The sequence below is a fragment of the Muntiacus reevesi genome, chromosome 12 (genome assembly GCF_963930625.1).
Source record: "Muntiacus reevesi chromosome 12, mMunRee1.1, whole genome shotgun sequence".
NCBI lineage: Eukaryota > Metazoa > Chordata > Mammalia > Artiodactyla > Cervidae > Muntiacus > Muntiacus reevesi.
Window position 1 is genome coordinate 18,098,589 of NC_089260.1, and position 16,190 is coordinate 18,114,778.

The 16,190-nt window shown below is 40.6% G+C and overlaps 1 protein-coding gene across 4 annotated transcripts in view; it reads left to right on the forward strand.

Moving 5' to 3' along the window:
* Nucleotides 1-16,190, forward strand: part of GRHL2 (grainyhead like transcription factor 2) — a 171,206-nt gene that overhangs the window by 96,957 nt on the left and 58,059 nt on the right. For all 4 annotated transcript variants that reach the window (XM_065902742.1, XM_065902743.1, XM_065902744.1 and 1 more), the window contains exon 8: nucleotides 11,286-11,380. In XM_065902742.1, the coding sequence (XP_065758814.1) occupies nucleotides 11,286-11,380 (95 nt within the window). The remainder of the gene's footprint in view (nucleotides 1-11,285; nucleotides 11,381-16,190) is intronic.

Sequence of the window (16,190 nt, forward strand, 5' to 3'; positions counted from 1 at the left end):
TGGTCCAAAAATGTCCAGACTCTCCACCTCATCAAGCTTCCATTCCTCCAGCACTTCTCTACCAGCTAGTTTTCCACATAGACTATGCTATGATTTTTCTCTGTAAGATGTTAATGTCTGGTGGCCATTTATTATTTAATTTGCAAGATAAACTTACAAGATAAATATAGGTAGTGGTTAAAAGCATGGCCTTTTAACAGACCTAGATTCAAATCACAGGTTGTTCTGTCACCAGCCATGTTGCTTTTCACAAGCAGCTTAACTTCTCTTTAGACGGGGATGCTGATACCTGCCTCCTGGAGCCGTGGTGAGGATTAGAGGAGGTTGTGTCAGTAGAAGGTTTGGCATTTGGTAAGAGCTCCCTTTACGGCAGGTATTAGTGTCCCAAGAGCACTTGCATTTTCATGTCAGGAGATGACAGTGTCTGTTCCCAAAGAGAGTCCTAGGATGGGATTCCAGCCCAGAGAATAAGTAGAGGTCTTGGAGCAGGTGGTCCTCAAGTCTTACCATGTAGGTAGCTGCCTGGTCCACCTGTATGTGGTGTTGACAAGAGAGGAGACTTGAGGATGAAGACAGTCTGTCTCATGGACATCATGGATAATTGATGTGGGGCGTCACTGTAGACGTAGTGCTTTCTAAGTCTATATGTGAAATAAATCGAATGCACAAAAAGGATTCAGTCATTTCAGTTTGCCATAGATCCATGCTACCCAGTCTGGTCTCCAGACCAGCAGCATCAGCCCTGCCTGGGACCTTATTAAAAAGGCAGATTCTTTGCCACATCCCAGACCTACTGAATGAAAATCCCTGGGAGTTGGCTCAGTCATCTCCATTTTACCAAAGTTCTCCTGGTGATTCTGATGCACCCCAGCACTTGAGAATTACTATAATGGAACATCTGCACAAGGCTATAAACCATGAGAATCCAGAAACCATCAGTCTGCGTCTTTGGAGGCTATCCTGACAGGCCCTGGAGGATCTTCATGGCTGTGCGTTTTCCATACGCTTCACTTTGACATTTCAAGGACACACCCAACCTGAGAACAGACCCTGGAAAGTTTGACTCTATCACTAGACGTGACATTAACAGTGAAATCAACCTCACTCTTATTTCATTAGATTCTCATTTCTTCTTTCCATGGTTTTGTTCTTTTTGATGCTTTGAGCTGGTTGTGTACTTTGGGGTTATCCTTTTGTGTGTAAATCACTAAGATTAATAAGAAGTACCTTCTTAACTCAGATGCAGTTGACACATATTTTCTTTTTGTTTTTTAGAAACCTGTTTTAGCCACTTGTAGTTTTGTTCCATCATGCCAGTTTCGGGAAATGTCTAAGCCATATTTCTATTTATATCTCCATGCTCATCAAGTAGATGTTTATATTGTATAGATATTTACAAACTAGAGTACAAAATATGTAGCTTGTGTGTTGCCTCATCATTTTTTTTTAGGAAAGAAAGTCCATTCAAAATGTAATACAAAGTGTTTTACTGAGCTTCAGTTTATGGTGCTTTACAGATCCTTTTAAAAAAATTGGATGTTTGTGGCAACCCTGCATGGAACAAGCCTGTTGGCATCATTTTTCCAATAGCATCTGCCTGTGTCACATTTTGGTAATTTTCTCCATATTTCAAACTTCTTCATTATTGTTGTGTTTGATATGGTGGCCTGTGATCAGTGATATTTGACGCTGCTATTGTAATTGTTTTGGGACATCACAAACCACATCCATATATGATGGCAAGCTTAATTGATAAATTTATGTGTTATAATTTCTCCACCAACAAGCCGTTCCCCCATCTCTCTCCCTCTTCTCAGGCCCCCCTCTGCCTGGAGACACAATATTGAAATTAGGCCAATTGATAACCCCAACAATGGTCTCTAAGTGTTCAAGTGAAAGGATAAGTCTTACCTCTCTCACTTTCTTTTTTCAAAATTCTCTTTATTTTTTAAATTATGAAAGTATGATAATACATTTACAGAAAATACAGAACAAAATTACATGTAGTTCCACTGTATATTACAATTATTTTTAAGTAGTAAATTAAAATTTTAGTTGGAGTTTCAATATCAAACTTTCAAAAATTAATAGAATGAATATACAGAAAAGTGGAAGGATATAGTAGACCCGAAAAACACCATGAACCAAGTCAACATAGTTAGACTCACACAATTTTCACACAACAGTAGGATATACATTCTATCCAAGTTCTCATAAACTATAAACTAGGAGACACTGGAACATATCCAAGGACATAAAACAGGGTATGAAATTTTCATGGTTTAAAAGTATTGAAAGCATACAGAGTCTGTTCTCTTATCACTGTGTTAGAATTATCAAAAGATGACTATGTTAGAAATAAATTATCAAAAGATATTTGAAAATAACCCTCACATTTTCAAGTGCAATATGACATTTACCAAGAGAATCACATCTCTCACTTTAAATCAACAGCTAGAAATCGTTAAGCCCAGTGAGGAAGGCATGTCAAAAGCCAAGAGAGGCCAAAAGCTAGGTCTCTTGCTCCAAGCAGGTAGCCAGGTTGTGAATACAAAGGAAAAGCTCTTCACGGAAATTAAAAGTCCTCATCCAGTGGCCACACAAATGATAAGAAAACAAAACAGCCTATTGCCGACATGGAGAGAGTTTTAGGGCTCTGGGTAGAAAATCAAACCAGCCACAACATTTCTGTAAGCCAGAACCCAATCCAGAGCAAAGCCCTGACTCTCTTCCATTCTATGACAGCCGAGAAAGGTGAGAAAGCTAGGGAGTAAGAGTTTGAAGCTAGCAGAAGTCAGTGTATGAGGTTTAAGAAAAAGTGTCATCTCATTTACTTGTAAAAGTGCAAGGTGAAGCAGCCAGTGCTGACGTAGAAGCTGCAGCAAGTTACGCAGAAGATCTTACTAAGATAATTCATGAAGGTGGCTACGGTAAGTGAAAGTGGCTCAGTTGTGTCCGACTCTTTGCAACCCCATGGACTTTACAGTCCATGGAATTCTCCAGGCCAGAATACTGGATTGGGTAGCCTTTCCCTTCTCCAGGGGATCATCCCAACCCAGGGATCGAACCCAGGTTTCCAGCATGGCAGATGGATTCTTCATCAGCTGAGCCACAAGGGAAGCCCAAGAATAGTGGAGTGGGTGGCCTATCCCTTCTCCAGTGAATCTTCCCGACCCAGGAATCGAACCAGGGTCTCCTGCATTGCAGGCGGCTTCTTTGCCAACTGAGCTATTAGGGAAGCCCCCAATTATCAATGTAGATCAGAAGAAAATGCCATCTAGGACCTGCATAGTTATAAATGCAACAACGAAGCCTGGATGACAGCACATGTGTTTATGACATGGTTTTTTGAATATTTTAAACCCACTGTTGGAACCTACTGTTCAGAAAAAGACTCCTTTCAAAATGTTATTATTGTCCATTGAGGATGCATGTGGTCACCCAAGAGCAAGGATTGAGAAATACCACAAGATTATTGCTATTTTCATGCCTACTAACACAACATCCATTCTGCAGTCCATGGATCAAAGAGTAGTTTCAACTTTCCAGTCTTATTATTTAATAAATACATTTTTAAGGCTATAGCTGCCATAGATAGTGATTCTTTTCATGAATTTGGGCAAGATTGAAGACCTTCTGGAAAGGATTCACCATTCTACATGCTTTAAGAATGTGGTTTGTGGAAAGAGGTCAAAATATCAACATTACCTTCATGGGATACTTTGAGGGGTTCAGGATTCAGTGGAGGAAGTAACTGCAGATGTAGTGAAAATTGCAAGAGAACTAGAAGCGGAGCCTGAAGATGTGACTGAATTGCCACAGCCTGATGATAAAACTTTCATAAATGTGTAGTTGCTTCTTATGGATGAGCAAAGGATGTGGTTTCTTGAGATGGAATCTGCTTCTGGTTACGATGTTGTGACGACTGTTGAAATGATAATAAAGATTTAGACTATCCTAAAAACTCAGTTGATAAAGCAGCAGGAGGGTTTGAGAGGATTGACTCCAGTCTCTGAAGAAATTCTGTTGTGGGTAAAATGGCACAGAGCATTGTGCTCTGTAGCACAGCATTGCATGCTACAGAGACATCATTCTTGAAAAACAGTCAATTCGACTCATTTTAAGAAATGGCCACAACCACCCCACCCTTCAGCAACCACCACTCTGATCAGTCAGCAGCCATCAACTCCAGGCAAGAAGCTCCACCTGCAAAAAAGATGAAAAAAAAAAGAGTAAAAAAAAAGATTATGACTCACTGAAAGGCCAGATGATGGTTAGCATTTTTAGCAATAAGGTTTTTTGAATTAAGGTATGTGCATTATTTTTTAGGCATAATGCCATTGTGTGCTTAATAGACTACAGTAAATGTAATTTTTATATACACTAGGAAACCAAAATATTGCTGTGATTCCCTTTATTTCAGTGTTTGGTCTATTGAGGTTGTCTGGAGGCAAACCCCACAAAATCTCTAAGACATGCCTATATGTTCACCATGAAATGCTTTAAAAGAAAGTGTGATGACTTTTTAGCTACAGTGGCTGTCATACGAGAACAAGCCGTGCATTCAAATCATAGGACTTCCAATCATAGGAGGGAATCGCAGATACATGGGTGATGATAACTCTCTCAAAAATTATATGTTCATACCTTAAGTACTAGATCCTGTAAATATGACCTTGTTGGGGAAAAAGTTCTTTGCAGGTATAGTAAGTTAAGTATCTCTAGATGAGATCATCCTGGATTATGGTGGGCCTTAAATCCAATGACAAATCCTTAGAAGAGAAGAAAAAGGGGGAAGAGACACAGAACCACAGAAGAGAACACCACTGCAGATGGAGGCAGGTTAGAATGCTGGGTCTGCAAGTCCAGGGAAGCCAGGCATTGCCAGCAACCACCAGAAGCCGGGGAAGCTAGGAACCTTCAGAAGGTACCAGCCCTGCCAACACCTTCACTTGGAATGTCTGGCCCTAGAACTATGAGAGAATATGTTTCTGTGGTTTTAAACTTCCAAGTTTGTGGTATTTGTTATGGCAGCTCTAGGAGTATAAGCTCATGACACCAGCCCATGACACTGCCTTTTACTGTTTGCAGCTACCAACATTTACAAAACTTAGGCTCGGGAAACTTTCTTGAGGAAATAAATTCAGGAAGATGTAACAATAGGTTTGTTGTCGTTTAGTCACTAAGTCGTGTCTGACTTTTTGTGACCCCATGGACTGTAGCCCGCCAGGTTACTCTGTCCATGGGATTTGCCAGGCAAGAATACTGGAGTAGGTTGCCATTTCCTTCTCCAGGGGATCTTCCTGACCCAGGGATTGAACCTGTGTCTTCTGCATTGGCAGGCGGATTCTTTACCACTGAGCCACCTGGGCAGCCCCCCTAACAACAGGTTGCTGAGGTTTTATTCCTACACTAAGGATCATGAACTCTTAAGCCAGCAACACTCACCAGAGGACATTAAGACAGTTTTCAGAAACAGGAGACACATCTATTAGCATTCTGTTTATTGGACTAACGTGCATGTGGACAAAGCAATATCAGTGTGTATAAGTCATGTAGAAAACTTTGACAGTCACCATGTGATAGCAGGGCTGTTTTGCCATCTATAGGTGAATGGCTTGGAGACTAACAACAAAGGGAATCAAGGAGAACAGATATTTCTTGTATAAGGTCAAATAGGATTGTGTGATGCCAGTATCTTAGTTTTGTTTTTTGTTAGACTGCTCATGGGACCATTATTCATTTATTTATCCAACAAATTTATGGAATGAATATTATCTGAATAACGTCAAACACCGAGAAGGCAGCAGTATTAATGGCAAGTTCCTTGCCTTCATATACATGTGTAGCTAATGAGGAATGATGGTGATAAATAAACAAACAAAATATTGATGTGTGGTATGAAGGAAATGAGTAAATAATATAACCACCTAGTAAAAAGTAGCCTTGCCAGTCTTGTTTTTGGCATAAAGTGAAAGTGAAAGTCGCACAGTCGTGTCTGACTCTTTGCGACCTCATAGACTGTAGTCCATGGAATTCTCCAGGTCAGAATACTGAAGTGGGTAGCCATTCCATTCTCCAGGGGGGGTCTTCCCAATCCAGGGATCAAACCTGGGTCTACTGCATTGCAGGCAGATTCTTTACCGTCTGAGCCACCAAGGAAGCCCCCCTTTTTTGAAGCATATTAAACCTAATTGTGTCGTTCATTTATTTATTCATCTACTTAATTATATTCTGTCTCCTTCTGAACTGCAAGCACCATGAGATCAGGGACCTCATCTTGTTTTCTGCTGATCTCAAGTATAAGGATGCTGCCTGGTATATAGGGAACACACAGCAAATACTTATTCAGTGTATTTGTGGACTGAGTAAGGGAAATTGGATTCCCAGGCAGCTCAGTGGTAAAGAGTTCACCTGCAATGCAGGAGACTCAGGTTTGATCCCTGAGTTGGGAAGATCCCCTGGAGAAGGAAATGGCAACCCACTCTAGTATTCTTACCCGGAGAATCCCATGGACAGAGGAGCCTGCAGGGCCATGGGGTTGCAGAAGAGTTGGACAGGACTTAGTGACTCCACAGCAACAACAAGGGAACATGATGGAGAGACACTGACAGATCCCCTGTGCAAAACTAGGGGACCCAGAAAGCATTTTATTTCTATTTGTATTGCATTTGGTTTTGAAATTCTTTACTTTTCTAAGCTAACATTTTTTTAGGGGAGAAATTTTTCAGGTAGAGAAGGTATGGAAAAGTAAAAACTTGTAAGATCTAGAATAAGTGCTTGACCAAACAACTTTTATTTATTTCTCTTTATTGCTAGATATGATATTTGTTTTTTAAATTTATGATTGATTATTTTTAAAAGGCTTATTAAAATTTCAAAACAAAATTGTAAGACTATTTTTTAAAACAGATAGCATAAAGAATCAGGGGACCAATTTGTTTAAGTTCAGTGATCTTTTCTCATTTCAAAATTTAAGAAATTGGCCTGCTGAAAACACATGTTTTCACTTAAAATCTTCTGAAATATAGTCATAAAGACTTCTAAAATCTTAGGATATAAAATGGTTTTCCTTTGCTTTCTGTTTTATCTCTTAACTTTGAATATTTACTTTAAATCAAGAAAATTTGAATTCCCTTAGAGAAAAATGAGCAAAAGACAGAACAATAAACTGTTACAATAAATGAATAAATTTTAAAAACAGAGAGAAAGAATATAAAGAAACACAAAGAACAGAAGCCAAATGGAAGACTATTCTATTCTTTAGCAATCAAGGAACTGCAAATAAAATAATGTAACCTGCCTTGCATACCAACTTGGAAAGAGACAGTTTGAGGAAACAGGAAGTTATACAGTTATTGTGAATATAAACTGTTTTAACCTTTCCAGGAGCAATTTGACAAATGGAATTAAAAGCCTCGAAAATATTTTGCCTTTGACCTGTTAATTTCACTTCTGAGAATATATATTAATGAAAAAGTGAAGTATGTATAGCTATTTTGCCATAAAGATAATTAGATGAAGTGCTATTTAAGGTAGCAAAGTATCAGACATCATTTATAGGATCAATAAGAGCAAAATAAAGTTTATAGCATTTTATCTTAATCCAATATAATAGTACTTAGACATTAAGACTATTTTCCACAATTTTATTTAGTGACGTGGGAAGATACTGAATATGTATTACAGGGGACAAGAAGCAAATTAAAAAATAATTGTTACAATATTGTATAAAATATTTACATATTTTGGAGAAAGGTAGACAGAGACTGAGGTAGGAAAAATGAAGGCTACACAGATGTGTTTATAGTGCGTGAGAAAATTGTACCTGCTTTTCAATATTTTTCTTATTTGTTCATGGTCAGTGACTTTCCTATGGTGATCACACAAGCGTCTATGTTAAAATCTGTGTGCTTTATTTAAAATGTAAAGATCCATAGTCTTGCCTTAAAGTTTCCCTGGAGAAATGAATAAAATTATGGACAAAGGGCATGAATAGGCAGCTTTTGTAAGGAGACACCTGCTTGGCTATCTTGGATGTGAAGAGATGCTTGAACTCATAGGTGATGGAAGAAATGCAATTGTAATGTCATTGAGATACCACTTTGTACCCACTGAATTGGCCCCCAAAGTAGAAATTTGGTGAGAAAGAGAAAGAGGGGAACTAGAATTCTGGTCAGGGTCTAGACCAGCATTACCCTTTACAGGAAATGCATCCAAGGCCATTCTGAGAGCACATTGAGGTAGGTTTTTCTGCAGTTAACCGTCAATCCAGGTCCCAGTAATAATAAGAATTTTTTTCTTTAAAACACAAAATCAAACTGACTTTGTTTTATTATGGATTATTATGATCTCATTAGTATTATGAACTTTGTTTTATTATTTATACTATGGATAGAAAAAAAAATAGGAGTCCTACTTCTTTCAGTGTAATTCACACAAAGTGTGTTGTATGAATAAGAAAAAGTAAGTAAAATTTTGGTGAATGATCACATGAATTTAGATTTTGTGATAAATGAGGAGAAAATGGCTAAAATTATCAGATATACGAATTTACAAAATTCATTTATTCATTTTTCAATTTACAAGAATTTATAGCATTCACGTAGAGAACTTGCTGAAACCTCAAGAAACCACCGACCCTGGAGTCACAGGGCCACTTAGGACACAGGGTGAGGAAGTGAGAATTTGACTAGAAACATGTCAGATATTGTAGACAATGAATGCTTTATGCACCCTGAAAGTCAGTCATCATAACTCACTCCCAACTTAGAAAAATATTCGAGAAGATTTTATAAACAAAAAAGACTCCAGTACCGTCAGCATTGTACCTTCCTCTGACCCCCACTGTGGGGCTGGAGTGTGAGCACAGAGAAGTATGCAGGGCCCAATTGTGAAGGACATTGTAGGTCATGGTGTATGTTTTCACCTTAAAAAATTATTAAAAGCACATATTTAGAGTTTTCATTTTAGAAAATAGTTATAGAAATTTAGATAAAAAGAACATATGTGATTAGGTGATCAAGCTGTGAATGAAACAGACCTCAAAGAAAAGCAGATGGCCTTACCTTGATGCCAGCCAAGCACGACGTGGTCGTTTATTTCATACACAAGAGCTGGAGTGAAGGTAGCTTGTCATATCCAAGGAGGCCAAGAGTAGAGGGAAAATCCAGATGGTGAGCATAAGCTAAAACCTTAGGAAGTAGTAGTGAGGATTAAGAGTAAGAATATCATGTCTACCCCTAAAGACCAACTCAGGCAGTGACAGTGCAGACAGAAGACCAAGGATTTTTTTCACAGTCTGTGGTACCAGAGAGCTGGAGACTACTGAAGCCTCCATCTCTGGGGAGAGGGGATAAGTAAATTGTGGTTGATAGTCACCACGGAATTCTGTGCAGCCACAGCCAGGATTAGGCATGCAACCAGTAAAGTGGTTACATCTGAAAAGGTCCATAGCGAAGGTTGCCAGATAAAATAGAGAGTTAAATTTGAATTTCGGACAAACAGCAAATACTTTTTCAGAGTATGGTCCAAATATTTGCTAAATCTGGCAACCCTGGTCATCAGTTCAGTTCAGTTGCTCAGTCGTGTCTGACTCTTTGCGACCCCATGAACCGCAGCACGCCAGGCCTCCCTGTCCATCACCATCTCCCGGAGTTTACTCAAACTCATGTCCATGGAGTCGGTGACGCCATCCAGCCATCTCATCCTCTGTCATCCCCTTCTCCTCCCAGCACATCAGGGTCTTTTCCAATGAGTCAGCTGTTCACATCAGGTGGCTGAAGTATTGGAGTTTCAGCTTCAACATCAGTCCTTCCAATGAATGCCCAGGATTGATCTCCTTTAGGATGGACTGGTTGGATCTCCTTGCAGTCCAAGGGACTCTCAAGAGTCTTCTGCAACACCATAGTTCAAAAGCATCAATTTTTCAGCTTTCTTCACAGTCCAACTGTCACATCCATACATGACCACTGGAAAAACCACAGCCTTGACCAGACGGACCTTTGTTGGCAAAATAACATCTCTACTTTTTAATATGCTGTCTAGGTTGGTCATAACTTTCCTTCCAAGGAATAAGCATCTTTTAATTTCATGGCTGCAGTCACCATCTGCAGTGATTTTGGAGCCCCCCAAAATGAAGTCTGCCACTGTTTCCACTGTTTCCCCATCTAATTCCCATGAAGTGATGGGATCAGATGCCATGATCTTAGTATTCTGAATGTTGAGTTTTAAACCAACTTTTTCACTCTCCTCTTTCACTTTCATCAAGAGACTTTTTAGTTCATCTTCACTTTCTGCCATAAGGGTGGTATCATCTGCATATCTGAGGTTCTTGATATTTCTCCCAGCAATCTTGATTTCAGCTTGTGCTTCTTCCAGCCCAGTGTTTCTCATGATGTACTCTGCATGTAAGTTAAATAAGCAAGGTGACAATATACAGTCTTGACATACTCCTTTTCCTATTTGGAACCAGTCTGTTGTTCCATGTCCAGTTCTAACTGTTGCTTCCTGCATATAGGTTTCTCAAGAGGCAGGTCAGGTGGTCTGGTATTCCCATCTCTTTAAGAATTTTCAGAAATTTCCCTGGTCATAGCATGGCACAATTTGTGAAAATGAAAGCTATGTACATAGGCAAATCAACCCAACTTATTTCATAAGGGTATAGAGCAAACATGTCAATAGCTATTGTGGGGACAGGGGGATAGAGGAGATAAAAAGGAATAAATAAATATTATATAAGTAAATGAGAGGTCCTTAAGTTGACAGTTGATGGTAATGAACTGAATCAGATTGACTCAATTCTCTGTACCTAAATCCAAAAAGAAATAAAAAAAAATAAATTTTTCTGCACTCTCCTGTATTTCTTTACTGAAGCCCTGAAGACACTGCCTGGCTGATAGATTATTCTGCCCTACAGAACGATCCCTATGAAATAGTCCGGCACTGCTGGCAAAATTAAGTGGCAGAAAAGAGTAGGAGAGGGAGTGGGTAGGTGACAAGGGACTCAGGGGGAAGAAATTTATAAACCGAGTGAAAAATGAAACTAATGAACAAAGCAGTTAGGAACACTGCTTCTCCTAGATTTACTGTTTTAATAGAGGAATGGGCTCACATTCTTATAGAGTAAATAGTAGTAAAAGATTATCCATAAGCACAAATCCTAACTGTTGCCATGGCAACAGCCAGCCGAATAGGCAAAGTTGCAGTTTCCCCATTGGAAGATGATAGTTCAATACATGTCACTAGTAACACTGACTCTTAATTTTTTTTTTTTCATGTCACAGCTGATTACAAGGAGAGCTTTAATACGATTGGCAACATCGAAGAGATTGCCTATAATGCTGTTTCCTTCACCTGGGACGTGAATGAAGAAGCAAAAGTGAGTGAGAAAGTAGCTTTGATTCATTGGTCATACCTTTTAAGTATCACATCCTTTCTCTGCAGTGGATTCTTTGACAAAAGCCTCTGTGAGTAGAGAAAGATCTGTTAACTTGAGCCAGAAAACGGGAAATGAACCTATTGGGTTTCTCTAGAAGTCACACACATTCAGTTACTGAGAAGCTAAATCAATTGCCTTTTGACAAGCAAAGGGGTGTACCTGTTTCTCTGGGGCCTCCCGCTGAAAGGGCCAGGCCCCCTGTCCCTCCCGATTCCTCCAGGCCCCCAAGCTCCATTTTATCACTTGGGGCTGACAGTACCGGGCCTGAAATCCTTTTCTCCCTGTATTGAAGTTTCCCCAAACACCTCTGCAGCTGCCTCCTTCTTCAGAGGCAGGATGGCGTTCAGAGCTTCTGTCTGCATAGGTAAGCAGCTGGGCCACCCCACCCCGACTCCTGCCCCTTCCAGGCTTCACCTGGTCAAAGAGGGATCAGGAAGCAGGGCTGCAGTTCTCTCAACCTCACTCCCTGAGGAAAAGTCAGCACTGTGACCTTGAGCCATTTCTTTCCTGTTGACCTTAGGCTTTTCTTATTTCTGTCTGGTGCTAGCACAGTTAAAAAGGGCAAAGGTAAAAATCTTGGCCAGATGCATCCTCAGGAAAGACATCCACCGTTGCATGGATTTGAGTAAAAAAAAGCAAGTCTTGTGGATACTCAGAGCCACGAGTCTCTGAGTGCATGGAAACTGAACTTTGTGGCTGTGCCCACTCTTCATCCTGGGTTCTGTACCTTCTGATTCTCGAGCTTCATTTTGCACCAGAGGGAAGGTTTCAGATGAACCCTAAGCTTGTTTTCTGCTTCGGTTACATACCATCTAGGCGGGCGTTAGAAGACTTTGTCTTCGAATTAATGAAAAGGTCAACGTAAACAACCACTTTCAATGCTTCATTGTCTGTGAGCAGGGGGAGCCGGGTGAGAAAGGAAACTGGATGGGAGTTCGTGGGCATGATTTAGAGATGAAGATGAATTGCTCAGTGTCTCATTTCACTCAGGTATAAAACAAAGTAAATGAAACTGGCGTTAGGCCCAAGAAAGGTGACCTAAATGGGCAAGCAGAGACAGAGGTCCGGAGCGGCCGAGGGAACGTTTGGGGGCTCGGTGCGTCCGCGGGAAGGAGGGAGGCCTTGCGATGCAGTGGGAACTTGGGGACCGCACAGAAGGGCAGGAAGAGCTTTTGCTCAAGGCTTTCCTCTGTTTTCACTTCGAGTTTCTCACCCGAGCCTGGGGCTTTCTCCTCATGACCCTTTGCTTCTCCCAGAGGTGAGATTACTGGGCTGGGTAAGGGAGAGGCAGCCTGGTGGTGTCAGGGCCCGGACTTGGAATCCTTGGCAAGTCATCTGACCCCTCTGGGCTTCAGTTCCCTCACACAAAGCAAAAACAAAACAACTTTTCCGATTGTCTCTGCTGTACCAAGCGTGTGCTTGGGGGTTTGATGTGTGAAAACTCACCGAGGGAGGTAGGGGACAGCAGTGTGTGAGCAGTGAGAGGCAGGTCCAAGCACAGCCATCCACGGTGAAGACAATGGGATCCTCCCTTTGGAATACCTTGTCACGGTAAAGCGAGCTGAAACTGCAGCCCTCATTTTCCTATTCATGGAATCTGATAGAATGTGAATCTGTTAACTGTCACCAGTCAATAGAACCTTTTAAAGAAAATGCCGAAACTGGAAGGGACATCTTGAATGATGGCTCTCTGGTCAACCAACGAGATAGTTAATTTGGAGTTGAATTGACTTTTCTTTCATTTCCCATATTCAGGGCTCACTTGTCTTGTTTAAATATGTGTATTTGTACATGTGTATTGTTCCAGGCTGACACATTTACACTCACATGTGCTTTGACAAATGGCAGTACTTGCTTGCTGTAGCACAACTTGTTTCTTTAATAAGTATTTTTAGTAGCTATTATTTGGTAGTTGTAATCATGTACAGTCTGGATAAGTAATAGAAATAGTTCCAAAGAATTTTGCTGAACTACTGAAAGAACTTTTAAAGAAAATCCATAAAAGTTAAATTCGTTTCATTAGGTAGGCTGAGATTTTTTTTTTCAGGCTGCAGGACTTAAGGTTTTTCTTTAAATATAATTGATTTTATAATAAGCAGGCTGCAAAAATAACCCCACAATTACACAATTGGGAAAAAGTTTTCAACAAAGCAAGGCATATAAAGGGCTTCCCAGGTGGCTCAGTGGTAAGGAATTTACCTGCCAATGCAGGAGAGGCAGGAGACGTAGGTTTGATCCCTGGTTCGGAAGATCCCCTGGAGAAGGAAACGGCAATCCGCTCCAGTATTCTTGCCTGGGAAATCCCATGGACAGAGGAGCCTGGCAGTCCATGGGGTCCCCAAAGAGTTGAACATGACTTGGCGATGAAACAACAACAAAGCAAGGCATGAGAGGTGTCCCTCTCACGGTGGAACTGTTTATAATTTTCATGTTGTGGACTTCTTCTCGGGAGCAGTTGCATTGGCCTACAGGTTCCTGTGGGTAACAACCACACAGAAATCCATTGGAGGCTTCAGGATTGGGGCCCCATTCAGTGGCACCTGTTGTTTTGGTTTCGGTGTGGCCAGAGGACACAAATTTGTGACCCACCACCTTCATATGGTCCACAGAACTTAAAATGTATGTGTGTTTAATGCACTTTGAGTACCTTTATTCCAAATTTTAAAATATCTTGCCTGCATTTAATAATCAGATTTTTTTTTTTTAATCCAAGTTTCCAGATTCTTTTGGACTCTGGCAACATTAGCCCGAGTGTTTGCAGGGCTGTGAGTGGCTCTTGTGAGGCACCAACTGTTCTCTTGAATGCTTTCTCTGCCCTTCTCCCTCCTGGACCTTCCCTTGCCTGGTCCTCATGGACACTGAGTTTTCATGCCTGCATCACACCCCCTCAAGCAACCAAATATGCAGTTTACCTCTTTGCTGGCTTTCAGTGTTAGGGAAAGTAGTGACACAAGGGAGGTTAACACAGGGAGGAAGGGGCAGTCAGCAACGCCATCACACTCTGCTGGTTCCTTTGGCAGCAGGTTGCACAGAGGGTGAGCTGGTACCCATCCACAGAGTTGGAGTGCCTTCCTTTGGAACACACACAGTGGTAGTAAGTCATTATCTTTGAAGATATTTTTTTAAAAAATCAGAATCATTGGGTCCAAATGTAAATAGATACCAACAATTTGAATCATACCATTTCAAGGGTAAAAATTATATATATATATAATTTATTAAATTTATATATATCTATATAAATTTATGCATATAAATACATATACATATACAAACATATACATACATATATAAAATATACATATATATTTATACATGTATATACAAATATATGTATACAAATGTACATACATATATATACATATATACATATATAAATTTATATATACATATACAAATATAAACATATATACATACACACACATATATATATATATATTTGCACAAGACCAACTTTGAAGTAGGCAATATCTGAAAAAATGCTACGAATGTTCTTTGAGCCATGTAAGCATCATTTGAGGAAACCATGTGTCTTCCCAAGATAGCTTTTATTTGGACATTTGGCTTCCCTGGTGGTTCAGATAGTAAAGAATCTGCCTGCAATGCTAGAGACCGAGGTTCAATCCCTAGGTCAGGAAGATCCCCTGGAGAAGGGAATGGCTACCCACTCCAGTGTTCTTGCTTGGAGAAACCCCTGAACAGAGGAGCCTGGTGGACCACAGTCCACGAGTTCACAAAGAGTTGGATACGACTGACCGGCTTTCACTTTCACTTTTTGTTTTGGTGCATTTACTAAAAAAATAGAATAAAACAGTCTCATATTTGGTAGTCTCCCCACATATGCATCATCAAGACCTGATGACAAGATTTATGGATTTTTTCCAGAACACTACTCTTGTCTTTTGTTGCTGACCTACATTCTATTCTTACCTCTCCTTTAGTAGGAACAGAAGTAAAGAAAGAACGTGAAACTGTAATCACTTAGTTTAATTTAATTACAGGAGAAAATTTGGCCAGGGAAGGTGTTAACACTGTTCACTAAAATGAGGTTGTGGGATTAACTCCAGGTTGCCAGTCTCAAGGGCAGTGTGGTTCTGGCAGAACTCCTGCAGTTTTTCCTCCCAGAACCAGTTCTGCTGGTTTTGCTACAGTGTCTCTGCACAATGACACCTGTAGCCCAGACAGCTTCTCTGGATGACCATTCCTTTCCCCGCAGGCTCTGCACTGTCTAGAAGCTCTTGTAATGTGAACGTGTGTCCCGGGGTCCCTGGGAATGACTTAGGTGGCAAATAAGTAGGTGAACTTCTGAGCATCCTTGCAGTCACAGTTTGGAAGTTGATGGGGGGGGGGGGTGGGCACAGGATAATAAAGAAGATAAAGCCCTGAAATGCCAGGTCTCCGGGCAAAGGAATAGTTGCTTTTGTGTCTTCCCCTTCTTAGCTTCAGTTTCTCAGCTGGAAAATGGCAGGAAGGGGACCCGGGCAGGATTGACAAAGTATTAAGGTCCCATCCTTATGATTCTAGTGGAGGACTACAGGGCTAGGTTTCTTTGCATGACACCCACTTACAAGGTCATTTTAATGTTTCTTTCTCCCCACAGCCAATCCGGTACCTACAAAGTAGATTTGTTGCTCGCTAATTCCCAAGATGAGAAATTCCCAGGCAAGCCCCTATTGAATTATTAAAGAGCGGTGAGCTCTGATTCCTGGCACCGAACGCCAGTGATGACATCATCCCAGAGCTGGAGCTC